We start from the raw sequence: 15,731 nt of genomic DNA, 5'->3' as shown, positions 1-15,731 counted from the left end.
GCCTTACAGTTACTAATAATACCAACAACCTAAAGGTATACAATACCCAATATTTACTTATCAACCATAGTAAAACCTGAGGCAGGTGAGTCATTAATTAAAACATGGTTATTTATATAGCCTTTATTTATTTTTTTCCAATTACAAATGCCCAAAGTACGAAAAACAATTCCATATAACCCTCCCATCCCCACGCAACCTAAATTCCTCATTAAATGGATGTAGAAACTATTCATAACTAAATAAGACATCAAAAACATCCAATTAGTTTACTTTAACATTCAACAGCACTTTCATCCATGCATTCAAACTGCAAATTACTTTTTTTTTTCTTTTGTAGTTAGTGGAACCAAGCAGCAATATTATACTTTTTAAGTTTTGTTTTGTTTTTTGTGATTTGTTTTTTTTTTTGTTGTTTGTTTCCTCCTATGAAATAGTTGCTTTTCCACTATCTTCACAGATTATTTATGGATACATATGTTGTATTTGGTAACAGCTTAAGAATAACCCAGAAAAAACAGTGCCATTTCAGTCTGGACTATCGTTAACATCACATTAGGCCTAATTATAACTTTTCTGTAAAATCTAATCACACATCAGAATCATACAATAGAAAAAAAAGCTCAAATTTTTAGTCACTCATAATACAAAACACTTTTAGTGGTGCATTAAAATCTAACATTCCATTGCAATTTATGGAAACATACACTCGTTCCAAAAAACCAACACATTTCCAACACATAAAAATATCTCAACTAGAGTCTGGTGGTTTGAAATGGATGGGAGAAACATCTGTGTATACTGGAAAGTGTGGGGCCAAGGGGAGAAAAATAAATGAGAGAAAACTTGTCTGGAACACACAAAATACACTAATATAAATATGCTTATAGGGCAATTGTAAACCATAAATAAGGATGTTTTTGCGCATTCAAGTCAGTTGCGTTGATTTCCAGTTGTGGCACTGGCTAAGCAGAGCTAAATAGGGGTCTAAATTCTCCAATTAACTGAACACATTTGAGCTAATTTTACAATCAACAAACTTCAGCATTCTCCAAGTGTAAGGAGCAGAAAGTTTCTTTTTTTTCCCTCAACTGTTAAAGACTCCCTGACATTCCAAAATACACGCAAGTGTTGCAAAAATCAAAGCTTTTACATAAATGATCCTATCTCAGTGACATTTACAGACACATCTGTTAATGACCAGCAACACAGCAAATGGTATGAACATGTTGTACTATGGGGTTTGGGAGCTGCTCTGCTTTTAAAGGGGAAAAAAAAAGAAAAAGAAACAAACACACTGACAAAATAACTGAATAACTTACTGGAAATATCAAAACACAAAACCAAAAACAATAAATTGCAATTCACTTGTCCATTTTCTTTTCTTTTCCCATCACATTTCATCCCCATGGATGAAATGTAAAATGTGACGGCATGAAATGGGCTTTTGATCGAAGGTATTGTTCTGATATCTGGGGATATAACTGCTAAATAATACAATGCTTTCTATGACAAAAAGGAAATTTAAAGACACACACACACACACACACTATGGCATTGACCTCTACACTCTATTACTATTGTTCAACATTTAGTGAGAGGTAGCCTACAGTACCTTGTGCATTGGAAAGAAAAAAAAAATCATAGAAAACTGTACATCAATTTACACACAGCTGGTTTACACTTCAGCAAGCTGGTCTGACAACTCATTCAAGCTGCACACGCAACTACTCAAGCACGCACGGATCGAGTCAGGCGAGGGGGTGCGGGGGTGGGAGGGGGTAATTAGTAGCAGCAGAGTTTACCTGTCATTTCTAAAACCTTTAGACAAGAAATTCATAACTTCTATTTCAGCATGTTGTCAACTTTCTTAAAGAACTACAGATTAAGCAACTGTAAATCAGCAGGTTTTTTTTATTCCAATTCATCTGTGTTTTTTTCTTTTTGTTTTTCCATATTACATGTATGTTTTTTTTGGGGGGGGGGGCTAAACTTCCATTGCATACTTAAGCCTAATTTAGTGAAAATCACGTCCTTTGCTTCCTAGAACATGCTATCAGTTATACACAAGTTTTAAAATCCAATAAAATTCTACAGCTCTAGAAGCCAAAAGGAAAATAACCATTATACTCAAGACTTATACACACTAAACAGGCAGTGACAAGGTATTAAACTCAGTCAGCACAGTCTGAGACGATGGGGTGAAATTTGGATATGGTGACAGGGAAGAAGCAGCAGCAAGCACAAAGGAGTTTAAGTCCTGAATTTACAAGGTATCAAAGAGTTGGAAGTCATTTTTAAGTTTATGTTATGTGTCTTCAAAAGGCTGATTTGTAAAATTACATCAGGTGCTTTTGCTAAACTCCCTATTATGGAGGGGGTGATGGCTTTTCTGAGCTTCGTTTGCAACCTAACAGATTTCTTTAAAAAAAAAAAAACAAACAAAAAGAAAAAACTTTTTTTATGGCGAGCATTTCTGTATACATCATTGCACAGTTCAAATTTGCATTTGCCCAGTTTCATTAAATGATAGACGGTTGTACACCTGTTGTGTTTAAGAGCATTTAAAGTATTCCCACACAGGATTCCATGCAACTTTTAAAACAGAGCATGGCGCTTAATGTACACAACGCCGATGTGATGAGCCCAAGGGGGGGGGCAGAGCAGAACCATCGCCTCCCTGACCTCACCATTAGCCAACTGTAGTTGAATGCTGTACACCAAAACTGCCCCATTTTCTTTTCAGTTTCTAATTTCTAAACAAATCTACATTTGCACACAAAGATGCCTAAATAACAGTCAACAATGCAAGCCTTCAATCACAGAAATGTTGGTGTATGAATTAAGAATTCTTCAGATTTCCACTCCCACAATACTTGGCATCAACACATTAAGGTTTACCTGCAGAAATCTGCACATCTGACAATGATATGCATTGAAGAAAATATGTGGATAAAACTTAACCTTTAAATGCAAACAGATTTAGCATAGAATTAGCTTTACCCAACCCAGTTAACCAGGACATGTGTAGTAGTAATGCCAGGAGGTGTGGGAGTGTTTTCCTTCACGCTGCTCTGCTGTTTGTTGGTCTCTGTACAGTGAAACACCACAAGAAACAGAGAGTGGATTCCCTTCCCCTACAATTTTATACCATCTGTGTAAAATTCCTTTCAGTGGGGGGAAAAAAGAGCAAAGGCGTCTCACTAACCAGGCCATTTTATCATTCATGCCATAGAAAACATGGCATTAAGCCCCCTGTGGGACAAGGAAGCCCTCAGTGTTTCGTCTCCGTCTTTCAGCTAATGCTAGCTGCACAGAAGATCTTCCAGACCAAGCGACGGCAATTTATCAAAGTCACAGGCATCGAACAAGTCACTAATTCCTTGGTCATCTCCCAAACCCAAAAGGTAGTCGTCTTGTTCCATGGGAGGCCCGAGGTTTAAGAAAGGCCCAAGAGATGACTGGATCTGGTCTTCTGTCTGCTGGAGGAGACTGGTGTAGGGGGACGAAATGGGGGAAAGAGTCGTGACGGAGACAGCAGAGGACGAGGCAGGTGGAGACAGGAAGGAGCTGGGAGAGGTGGTGGTGCATCTGGGATCTATGAAAAGAAACAGACTTTTTATTTCAGCCTAGAGTTTCACATGCAGCTGTCAACAAAACTCAAAGATATGATGGACCTGTCACAAAGCCATTCCAATCACTTCCACTCATTTGTATAAAAACGGATGGACAAAAACCAAAGTTTTTTTTATTATTATCTTCAGGTCACTTTCTACCATTTGAGGTTTGGCATTTCAGTGAGCATCAGCTTACACAACAGGCTATTAAGGAAAAGAGGCTCTGTTTTGTTCATTTTGCTCATTTGTACCTGTCTGTGGCTATGATTTACATGCACAACAATAAAACTATCAATCTTGTTCTAAACAAGGTAATAATACAATATTGGCTTTTGCGTGAGTTGGATCAGTTCATATGTGGGAATAATGTAAAAGTCCAGCTGATGACTCAAACATTACATACACTTCTTCTCCTTTTCATTCATGTTTTTGGGTCGGACATTTGTATCGACTGTTTAAACATTACATCTATAAATCTCATAACAGTTTTACTTCCAATAAATTTACTTACGGCAAGCAAGATAAAGCATCAAGAAGAAGAAGGAGGAAGTGAGATGTTGTTTGGGTAGGATGAAAAACAAAGCCAGCAGCTTGTGTTCAGACAAATATGTTCAGAACACCACAGTAAAATTAGGAACCCCAAGACTCCATCGTGTGGCTCTATTGTTTACTTGGGGTGAAAGAGCTGGTGGAAGCGGAAAGATTTTCTCTTTTGACCAGTCAAGAAGCCTGGTTTTCTTCTTCTTCCTTGCTTTTTCATTATTGATAAGTGGTTGTTTCGCCCCCTAGCGAGCAGTTGTTTTAACTATGGGACGTCCAGGTGGTTTGGTCTGCTTGAGTAAAGGCTGGCGCACATAAGGATTTTGTAAATCTGAAGAGATTTTTTTTTTAATCTGTTAGAGACCCCACACATGAAGATAAAAAAAAAAAAATCAGGCATTTACCAGTTTTGATCGTACTGTGTGTGGTGGCTCTGATAATCTCAGCACAAAGCAACACACACATAACGATGCTGTCCCGCAACCGAGCAGAATCTAGTCCTCCGAGCCAGAAATCTCACGTGATCAAATGTGAATACTCAATACCACAACCTGTTTCAGAGCTGACTGTTGGGACGAATTTGCTCTTAACACACCTCAGACCAAATGATAAGTTTATAGGATAATCTTATAAGATTTAAGATAATCGGCAGTTTGCCGTCCTTAGTCGGGCAGGACAAAAATCGGGACAAAAACAGCTTTAGGTGCAGTTTGAACGCAAAACAAAGGATGGTGTGAAATTTCTTGGAAACACATTATTGGCCCAATCCAAGTCCACCGGACTATCCTGTTAAATGTATTCAGGTAGTTGACATTTTTGTATTACCCTAAGATCTATTTAAGCTTTATAACATCTGGCATGTGTAAAATAATTTTTAAAAACTTAAATCTTTCATTTTTTTTTGGAAATAAAATAAAACCAACCTTGAACAACTTTAAGGAAAGGGGAGTTCCCATTAATATCCGTGTTGCCATTTTTTACAGGACTCCTGATATCGTTCTCTTCATCTGGGCACAAGAGGACCTCTATGGGACCCTTGGTGCTGGTCAGGTGTATGGATAAACTCTAGAGAGGCAAAAAAAAAAAACTTCACATCAGAGCAGCATGGACAGTTTCAATTTAAAATGAAAAAATAAAAATGTTTAACCTAAAAGTTTCAGAAAAAAAAACTATAAATACAGAAATTCAACAGACAAGTTTGTCGGTTTAGTGCACAGACTGGGCAAACTTTAAAAACCACATTCAGCCAGACTGTTATTACAGACCAAGACTTGAGCTCAAAAGTGATCAAATGTGGAGCAGTTTCTTTAAGGGCAAGTCTGGTGTTAGAAGAATGAAGCACAAAAAGCAGGAGTTTAAACAGGACAAATGCAGGTCTTTGTTTTTTACGTCTGCACAAACCTCATCAGGGTCTGGTACTTCCAGTTTGGTGTCTGTGGGTGCTTTGACAACAATGACAGTCTGGTCTCTGAGGCTGTCCACCTGTTTGATGTCTTGATATGTTACATAAGCATACGTGGAAACAAGAGGGTTAAAGAAAATAAACCACGATGAGTAAAACACATGTTAATTTCAGGCTTAGATGTATGGCCTATGCTACAGAGCCACTGTTTGAGGATGAGGACTTGCTCTTGTGATCCTTTTAATGAATTTCAAATCAGAGTTGAAGCTTTGATACTGCAGCATCCTGAACAGAGGATAACAAGCATGTGATAAACCTTGCTAGTGAAGAAGTTTCAGAAAAGTCCTCTCTGACACCATTTACCAGGAGAGCTATGAACATTTGTTTAAAATGGAGAAAAAAAAGAACAAGGTGTTTTTTTCTATTTCAGGGATTACAAAAATCTACAAACAAAAGGATATTTCTGGTTGCCAGCCAACTCGCTCATGTGTCTCATATCGATGGTGCATCGCTGGATGAGTTGTTCGAGCCGCTGTTCTTCTTCCCCGAGAGCAGAAACTTCTGCTGTCAGTCTTTGTCTTTGGCTCAGTGCCCCCTCTACCTCCAACAGACTGCAGCCCCTGTGAGATAGAAAAAGAGCAAATGGAGGGAATTATAGCAGATTGAGTACAAACATCTGCAGCTATTTTAGCACCTGATCCTAATTTGTTTTGTTTTTTCCACCTGCTAAATTCGTTAAAGTTCAAACACAATAGATTTAAGTGTAAATCCTTTGAAGTTATGAAGCCTATGTGGGTTTACTCACAGCATTATTTTCATTAAAAGATACAAAAGTGAACTTGAAACTTGTATTTTCATAAGTTACCATTCTTAGATCAATGTATCCCATCCCCTATAAAGTACAAGACATCTACAAATCATAATTTGTTAAATATTTATGGAAATCAACCTGATTAGAAACAGTCCTCGGCCCAACAAAGTAAGATTCATCTTAGATTTAAATGAAAAAAAAAACAAGTACACCAACAGACAAAATAGTACTTGATGATCACTTACATCCACTGAATATTGTTCTTGGATTTCTTCTTGATTAGATGAATACCTTCTAGGACGTTGGTGATGTCATACAGCCGCCGTTTTTGCACCTGAAAAAGAAAACAACGGTTACACAGTGGTCGATTTAACTGTGAACATTATAACAATCAAAACAAGCCACCACATGCTATTCTTGACAGCATTTGTAATAATTTTGTGTGCATGAATAGCACCTAGAACCAATTGCAGTGTCTCCCCGACTATTACTGTGTGTGTTTTGATTTAAAGACTTAACAGTCTGATGTTATTTATCACACACAGGCAGGCACAGGTGATCACACTTCCGCCAGCGGGCAGAAAGCGCACAATCTGGAGTATTTTACCTTCTCTGGTGTTACACCAAGAACTTCATGTCCATCGCTGGAACGAACACAGCTGAACAAGCAGATTTTACCATCATTGTAGGAATTTCTAAGTCATATTGCGGCTAAAAATGGTTCCACTATTATTTATAGTTTTTTTTTTTTTTAACGTCAACTGAGTCAGCGTGGGAGGTAGTAACAGAGGCGGAGCAGGGTGAAGCCATGATGAAAGTGTGATGCATGCGGCTAGCACGCCACAGCTCGTTGCGAGGCTAATTCCTGAATAAGGACATTTGGTACCGTCAACATTTATACAACACGTTTCACTCTGCACAAGTTTGACTAGCGACAGTCATATTAACAAGAAGGCCTATGCAGCAGTGGTGTGTTACTTTGGCTTTTGACAGAGATGCCTAAAATCCATCTTCAAGGGCCAGCGCCCTGCAGGATTTAGATGTTTCCGTGCTCCAACACACCTGATTCTAATTAAACAGATCTCAACAACTTGCCGGTGCTTAAATGACTCATTTATCTGAGTAAGAATTGATGCAGGACACATCTAAAACATGCAGGATAGCAGCATTAGTGAACCACAACTGGGAATCCCCAACTTACAATTTACTTCTCAGTACATCAAACAGATTGATGACTTGAAAACAGTCTGTTCGGTGTCAGAAAGGAAAAGAACGATGCTGGAGACAAAGGTCAGTAATGTGCACAAGCGAGAGGCGATAAATTCAATTTCTTTCCTCTAAGTGACCATTTTACAAGTAAATGTAGCCAAAACCACAGCATGGCTGCAGCATTTCACTTGTGTCAATAACTGGGTAGCAGGAGACTTATTTTAACTAATATATCATGAACAGGATCAGTAATGAATCAAACTGAGCGGGATGCTGAAACCAAGCCGCCATCATAACGGCTGCAAGAAAATCCTCATCTCTGAGAAAAACATTTTCTGTGTATGCTTTTGCCTCAAAAAGACATTCCCCAGCACCAATGAAACTACAGCTACAGGTATCGGTATCAACTGCTGTCACCTCAAACATAAAGTGTTGACTGTCTGGCTGTGCCTTAGCCAGAAATATGCTGAACACAGCAAGGTGAACTGTACTGTAATCACAGCTTGAAAAATGTCATGAAAATCCAACTGTCTTCCAAGATACAGTCATGTGGAGGAAGTACATTTTTTTTTTTCCATTTTCAAAGTTTTATACAAAGAAAATCTTCTGGGCCAGATGAAACACAATTCATATGTCAATGTCTTTAACAAAAACTCAGCCTAACTGTGAGCCAGTGCTTAAAATGTACACCCCAACAGAATGATTTTTTCAGTAGGTAGCAGCCATGTGCTGCAATTCAAACCTCAATCGAGTGTGTGAGGAGAAACTGTGGCAGCTGTGGCTACATCTCATGTTCTCCAGGTCCAAGTATGTTAAATGCCTAAATTATTGACAGAACCAACGTTTAAAAAGATTTAGCAAGTAGGTTTTGTTTTAAAATGTGCCTTGAAGACTCTTTTCTCTTAAAAACAACATGGCAGATCAGCTTTGGTTTGCAAACCTGTATCCAAACAAACCACAAGACCTCTGGAACAACTGTCATTTCCAGGATCGAAGGAGAAATGTTTGGCCATAACACGTGTAGTGAAAAAAAAAAACAGCACAAACACACATACCAGCTCTAAAGCACAGTGGTGGAGGGGTGATGATTTTGGCTTGTTTTGCAGCCACAGGACCTGGACATGTTGCAGTCAGGGAGTTGATCATGAACTCCTCTAAACGGCTGTGTTCAGAGTTGTTAAAAGTGAGGCCAGCTGTCCAACAGCTAGCACTTAACTGAAACTGGGCTGTGCAACAGGACAACGATCAGAGCACTGCTGTAAATCTTTTAATGAATTACTGAAAAAAATCAAGACTGTCGTGATGAATGAATGCCTGCAAACCTCATTAAACTGAAGCAAATGTGTAAAGAGTGTGGCTAGTGATTCCTCCGCATTGAAGTTATAATGTTTATATAGCCGGAAATTCACTGTTACCAGCTACTCCAGTTTCCGGTGTGGTAGTTTTTGATTGCTGGATCAACTCAGCTAACCATACAGGCCTAATAAGTTGTGTTTTTGTTCATCCGAGGCGACATTTACCCAATTTGTGGACTTAAAGACAAAGTGATTATTAACAATCAGAAAAAATTAGTTTTTTTTTTAACATATCTATAAGATTTTCAGATGTGCTTTACTAAGTTTGTTTTCATTGGGATAAATTTTACCTGTAAGGTTTCAGCAGCAAGGTTGAGGTCCAAAACACCGTCGGATGACTGAGCGAGTAGGTCCACAAACTTCTTTGTTAACAGGCCCAAAGAGGTGTCGTACCGAGTCTTCTCCGGTGGAGACTTAGGTGCTGAGGGCAGACAAAAAAAAAATGATTAAATTCTTTGAAGCATTTGTTTAAAAAAGAAAAATAATTAAATGTCATCACTTCACAGGATGCCAAAGCTCCCCAGCTAACAACAGTTACCCTGAGCAGCCGGTCTCAGACATTTTGAGGCAAAGAAAAATGTATAATTTTTACTAATTTAACACAGTTACATATTTCAGTAAGTCAACCCTACCAGTCAAATGTGTGTTGCGTCAAAGTCATTTTTGTTCTGGACCATATTTACACCTTTAATCACCACTGGGAAAACTGAAACTTGAGCCTTTCTAGTCAAGATATAAGAAAATGACCAGCTGGGTGTGAATACAGGCCAATCTATGGGTACCGGTGAGTGAAAATATTTTACATTAAATGCTGGGTTATAATTTGTTTTTCTGTGTAAGTGGCCCTATGCAGAGAGTATTTACTCTTTTCCTTGGGTGGATGCAGCACTTTAGAGAAGGAGGAGTTAGATTTATTTCATGTCATCAGACAATCTTTTGTGCAGAGTGTGAAAAAGTAGATCAAGGTTAGGAAGGATTCTTTAAAAGTGTTCTCCTCGCTTCAAAGTATTTGTAGTTTCCTGCACCGCAGAGCAGTGTTATATTTCTTAATTAGAACTAAATTCTTTTAAACCCAATGTGGATAAATGACATATCTGTGACATGAATTTACCATGGAGGACAGTTAAGTTATCTATCCATCCATACTGCATATCTGTTCAAGAGCTCAGTGTTGCAAAAACAATGAAAAATCTTGATTTTTATTCAAGAAAATAGATTTTCTATTACGATGCAGTGCAAAGAGGTCACTAAAACTGCTCAGGGTGAACTGGGAACGTTCTGGATGACTCTACAAACACAGTGTTAGAAGTGATGCATCTGCTTCTTACTTCTAGGTGTCTTTAGCCGGGCTCCATTGGCTGCTGTGGCTCCTCCTCTACCTCTTGGAGTTCTGGCTGGTTCTGACTGATACTGGTGGTCTGAATCATCAAGTGCCAAACGCCTTTTTGCCTTGAAGGGAACAAAAGTGCATTAACACACATTAAGGCTCCTGAATGTAACCGACAGGCATCAGTTATTATCCCAAATCCAGCTCACAAAGTCTGAATTTAGTTTTTACTGAACTGGGAAATAAGTTCAGTAAAAACATGTAAAACTTGTTCAATGTGGAGTCCGCTTCCTGAGTAAAACCCACTGATGGAAAGAAATCAATTATACATCAAAGAAACTTGATTTATAATGTTCTCCATAGTCTCACTCTTTAAAATATTTTACTCAACTTTGCAAAGGACGGTTATTAAAATCTCTCTACAGAAATTAAAATATTCATGCATCCTGTAAAATGGTGCCAATTTGACCCCGTCATCATTGATGCTGAAAGGGCAAAAATCCACTAATTGTTCCATTTTTCTCCTAACTGAATGACTAAGACAAAGCCCAATCGCTTGAGTCACATCACTGGGATTGATTGAGATGCTGCTGCACTCACACTAAAGGGAAAGAAAAGTATCACCCAGGGAGTGTGTCCTCCTTACCTTAAAAAGAAATACCAATAACATTTTGCTCATAGATGAGCCAATTTGAATGTAGTCAATCTATTTTCCACTATCTCCCAATACAAGCTCAACAGCTACCAGTAAGCTTGTTTTATACTTGATATGATTCAACTATTAAGAGGGAAAAACTACAACTGTTCAAAATTACCCTAACCCAAGAATGAAGGATGAATAGCATTTTTAAACCCCATATCAGCTTGACGAAGAATGTTAAAAAACACACACTTCTACCAGTTATTTTCATCCAGTTTTGGTGAGAGCACATGCTTAGTTGCTGCCTCAGCTGTATTTAACACAATGGTTAAGTCAAATTAAGCAACACATTCAAATATCCGGTTACATTTATTATAGAAATTGTAAGAGGCTAAACATAATTCCAGAATCAGTTATTCTTGCTTTGACTTCTCTTAAAAATTTGACATATGCACACACATATATTGTATGTACACCCAATCATGAGCCCCATTCCCAAATGTTCTAAAAGCGTCCCTGCACCACAACATGATTCAGATGAATTGGGAAACTGTGAACTCAAGAACACTCCTGAACCAGGGTGCCAAGAACCCACCCTGTTTCAGTGGCTTGAAGAAAGTGTGTGCAACCAATGTGGATGTTTACTGCAATTCTCTCCCTTGAAGAGCAAAACCCAGTTTAGGAAATATTAAACATTTAAATATTTAACTAATCTTGCATATTTTATTACTTATCTAGTACAAGAGTGAGAAAAAAATATGTCCCCTGACAGTCAAAGTGTCAGCCATTTTATATCAGCAAGCAGTTCCCCTCACCCTCCTTGCCTGGTCATGGCTATAGCATGAGTACCGAATGGTTTATTTCATGAAGAATGAATAGCAAAGGAACAACCCTACACCCTGAATACCAATTTATGTGGTTTGCAAGTGTTAAGAATACAGGAAATGTGCAATCAGCTCCAAAGCAACAAACTCGAGTTTCACTTTACTTGGCACGAAAGGTATCACGTCACTTTATTAACAAAGAAGGACGTAAATCACTTGTGCAAAAATACGGGTCAAGGCGGACAACGACTTATGTTCTCTCATTATCAATAGTACTACTAGCCTTTAAAGCTAATATACTTTAAAGCTAGATCCGAGTTGGTTCGCATCTTCAGAGACGACTTGGAGAAATCCATCGAGTTGTTTAAAAACTGAGATGAACCAGCATCCATGTAGAAGTCCACGTTGTCCAAGTTTTACTACTCGTATCTTGTTACATAGCTTAAAAAATGAGCCTCTTATTAACCAGGCAGCCCACCAATCCCAAATAAAGACACCAACAGCAGCTACTAGGCCAACGCTAACGTTACTCATGTCTTACCAATATTTCCATCTGGCTGCAAAGGTGAAGCGGACCCTAAAAAGACCGTAAACTTGGCTAGCTCGCTGTTTCATGACAGGTCTTCATTTCTGTAAACGCTAAACTAACTTAAGCTTGTCTTTAGCCTCTCTACTGTCAACAAAACACTTAACCAGCCTATTTGGGCAACTTAGCTAGCGGTAGTAAGTTAGCTTCATCGCTAGGGTTGAGTCGTGGGATTGCACTGGCTAAGTAGCTAACGTTAGCTGCCCGAACAACAAGCTCGGCTAACATAGCAAGCTAACATTTTGTCGTGCTTGTCTGGTTGCAGCAAGCTAAATATGTCAAAACGTGCTGTGTCGATTATTACCGGTGGTCTTCCCAGAGCGGGTCGTTGTCCTGCTCCGTTAGCTGCAGCTTGTTGTGGAGTTGTGTAAATGTTGTTAACCTGAGGCTCGGAAAAACACACATTTGATGTCTGTGTAACGTTGCAAGGCGGTGGTGTGGTTATTATTTGGATATAAGTAGCATTGGGTTGACCAGGGTTTAAACGATCCGAGAGGGCTGTTAAAATGATATTATTATCCAGAGAAGAGCCCCCAACCCCTGCTAAAATCACTTTGTCCGGAGCCGAGGAGATCCCTCTTCTCATCTTGCGTATTCGGGGTAACCCCTTTCTTGTCTCTGAACTTTCAAGCCCGTGTGGCCGCTAATCCGTCGCAATAATTACAAAAATAATCAGACTGAAGTGAAGAATAATGTCTGAACTATCGACTTTTAAAAAGTATTTTTCCTTAAGAAAGTGCATTTAGGCAGATGCAACGGATTTAAAAGTAGCGCAACTCTCGCTTCTGCCGCCTAGAAATGGCTTCAGGAAACGGCCTGATGAATGAAGGGATACGGTTTACGCGCTCAAGAGCCCTCCCGCGAAACTCAGATTTCCCGGGAAAATTTCAAACAGAATTTACATGCTAGACACCATTGGTTTGTCACAGAAGAATTCCCACCCACATCAGTATTAGATTGACCAATGACAGCTCAAGATGCAGTTCACCACGTGCTCATTGGCAGTTGTAAACAGGCGACGTCACTTGTCACGCCTAGCATGTTCCCGGGCAGAACACTGGATGGCGTGAGAGACCCATTTTACTAAGGCGAAAGGGTGAAATTGTAAATAAGGCATGTTAACACAGAACCAGACTACGACAACGTAATTATAACAACAATAATAATGTATTCAGATTTTGGTATTGTGTGACAGGGTCACAGTCCATAACCACAAATGCTTCACATATTTAATGCAGGAAGAAATTAAATGAAAAATACTTTATTTATCCCAGGGGGAAATTAAAACATTTCATCTTTGATTCTGGTTTGTATTTCATACCGAGCTGAGACCATTTGAAAACAGAATACACCATGGTGCAACGATATTAACAACATCAAAAGGATTCTCAGTCTTATAGGATACAAACAAACTTGATTTTAAAATAAAAAATAGAACAGCACCTGAATACAGTCTCAAAGGGAAAAAAGTGTGTTACTCTCTAATTGTTGCCACAAAAGCCAAAAACCTCTGGCCACCTACAGAAAAGAGATAAATATAGTATTTTTCATTTAATGATTTATGGAATTTGCAGGTACATGGGTAAGGCCACAACAACTGGTGACAGTGTTTGTTTTTGTTTTTATTTTGTTTTTTGTTTTTGTTTTTTTTCTTTTTCCTGATGATACAAATACAAGAGAGGCTGCAAGATCCTTAATAAGCTAGATAACTGAATATAAGATTTTACCAATTAGGAGGTAAACACCTTTGCCATGCAAAGAAACTTGCAATGAGAACTAGACAATTTGTACATCTAAACACTAAATGTAAAGATGTCATATATTACATTTATAGGATGACTAACCAGAGGATTGTTCGTCTAGTACTTGGCCCCTGTTGACATCAACCCTGGACATAGCATTAATTTACGCTCTGCCAAGCAAGGGTAAAAGTCAAGCCTTTTCTGTGTGGAGTTTACATATTTTCCCTGTATGTGCCTGTATAAGCTTCCTCTGGGTGCTCTGGTTTCTGCCACAGTCCAGAGACATATTTACTGGATTATTCAATTATTTCTAATTGGCTTTAAGAATGAATGTGAGCTTTATGGTTGTCTGTCTTAGCTGTGTGACGGACTACCTGTTGGTGTTGTGTCCTGTCAAGCACCCTGCAACTCTTGGATGGATGGAATGAGGTAGCGATGGCTGAATTGTTATGTTGAAAGACACGTGGACAAAAAAAATTTAAATAAATAAATAAAAATTAACAGACAAGTCTCTGAGTTAAGTACTGGGATCCAGACCCTTGTTGGGATCTATAGGCAAACTGCCCAGAAATGCTGTCTTGAAGTGAAATGTAGTGCAGTAAAACAGAGACCAGATAATAAGGATACTTTTTCTATATAAATGATTCTGCTATTGACTTTTGCTTTGAGCTTATGACATCCCAGGTGCTGCTAACCAGGTGCCAGTCTTGCACCTGATGAGCAGTACCTGTCAGCATGGACCGGGCAGGTGTCAGCTGAGGGCCAAAGTGTGGTGAAGACAAGAAGAATGCTATGTTGATTGCTGTACTGTTATCTTATAGAGATGCCACCCCATACCATCAGACTATAGTCTAATGGTATGGGGTGGCATCTCCATCATTGGAAAAGCAAGGCTTATCATCATTGGCGACAGTTATAATGAAGAGAGATATTGAGATGATATTCTGAGGTCAAGGGTAATCCCTAACCACTACAGTGTGGGACCAAACTCTGTTCTACAAGATGATAACGCTCCTACCGGAATACAAGCAATTTAGGTAGAGATGGGCAGATAAAGCCTTGTGAAACTTTTGATTATATCTTGTCATGGGACAACACTGCAGAAACGACACTTTGATACAATGTAAAGTAGTCTGTGTACAGCTCATTTAATCTAGTAAATCTACTTTCCCCTCAATATAACTCAGCACACAGCATTAATGTCTAAACTGCTGGCAAAAAAGTGAGTACACCCCTAAGTGAAAATTTCCAAATTTGACCCAATTAGTCATTTACCTTCCTGGTGTCATGTGACTCGTTAGTGTTACCAGTTTTCAGGTGTTCATGGGGAGCAGGTGTGTTAAATTTGGTGGTATCTTTCTCAGACTTTCTCATACTGGCCACTGGAAGTTCAACATGGCAGCTCATGGCAAAGAACTATCTGAAGATATGAAAAAAGAATAGTTGCTCTACATAAAAATGGAATGGGCTTTAAAAAGATTGCCAGCACCCTAAAACTGAGCTGTAGCACGGTGACCAAGACCATTCAGAGGTTTAAGGCTCCACTCAGAACCGGCCTGGCCATGGTAGACCAAAGACATTGAGTACACACGCTCAGCGTCATATCCAGAGGTTGTTTTTGGAAAACCGATGCGTGAGCGCTGCCAGCGTTGTTGCTGAGGTTGAAGCGGTTGGGGGT

At 39.0% G+C, this 15,731-nt stretch overlaps 1 protein-coding gene across 3 annotated transcripts; it reads right to left on the bottom strand.

Annotated features, from left to right (window-relative positions):
* Positions 1-111: 111 nt before the first annotated feature.
* LOC121642304 (transcription factor E2F3-like) lies at positions 112-13,164 on the bottom strand. 3 transcript variants are annotated; one of them, XM_041988961.1, is made up of 8 exons: positions 12,616-13,164; positions 10,263-10,383; positions 9,225-9,355; positions 6,616-6,704; positions 6,021-6,179; positions 5,559-5,673; positions 5,081-5,222; positions 112-3,598 (listed from the first exon to the last, which is right to left on the bottom strand). In XM_041988961.1, the coding sequence occupies exons 1-8, from the start codon at positions 12,895-12,897 to the stop codon at positions 3,306-3,308; spliced, it is 1,332 nt and encodes a 443-aa protein (XP_041844895.1). In that variant the 5' UTR covers positions 12,898-13,164; the 3' UTR covers positions 112-3,305. The 3 variants fall into 3 exon arrangements, with proteins under 3 accessions (XP_041844895.1, XP_041844896.1, XP_041844897.1); XM_041988962.1 differs by having other exon boundaries at positions 12,865-13,164; XM_041988963.1 differs by lacking the exon at positions 12,616-13,164 and adding an exon at positions 12,267-12,515.
* Between the last annotated feature and the right edge of the window lie 2,567 nt (positions 13,165-15,731).

The sequence above is a fragment of the Melanotaenia boesemani genome, chromosome 6 (assembly GCF_017639745.1).
Source record: "Melanotaenia boesemani isolate fMelBoe1 chromosome 6, fMelBoe1.pri, whole genome shotgun sequence".
In the NCBI taxonomy this organism is placed as follows: domain Eukaryota; kingdom Metazoa; phylum Chordata; class Actinopteri; order Atheriniformes; family Melanotaeniidae; genus Melanotaenia; species Melanotaenia boesemani.
The sequence above is the reverse complement of the archived record's forward strand: the minus strand, read 5'-3'. Positions and strand labels throughout refer to the sequence as shown.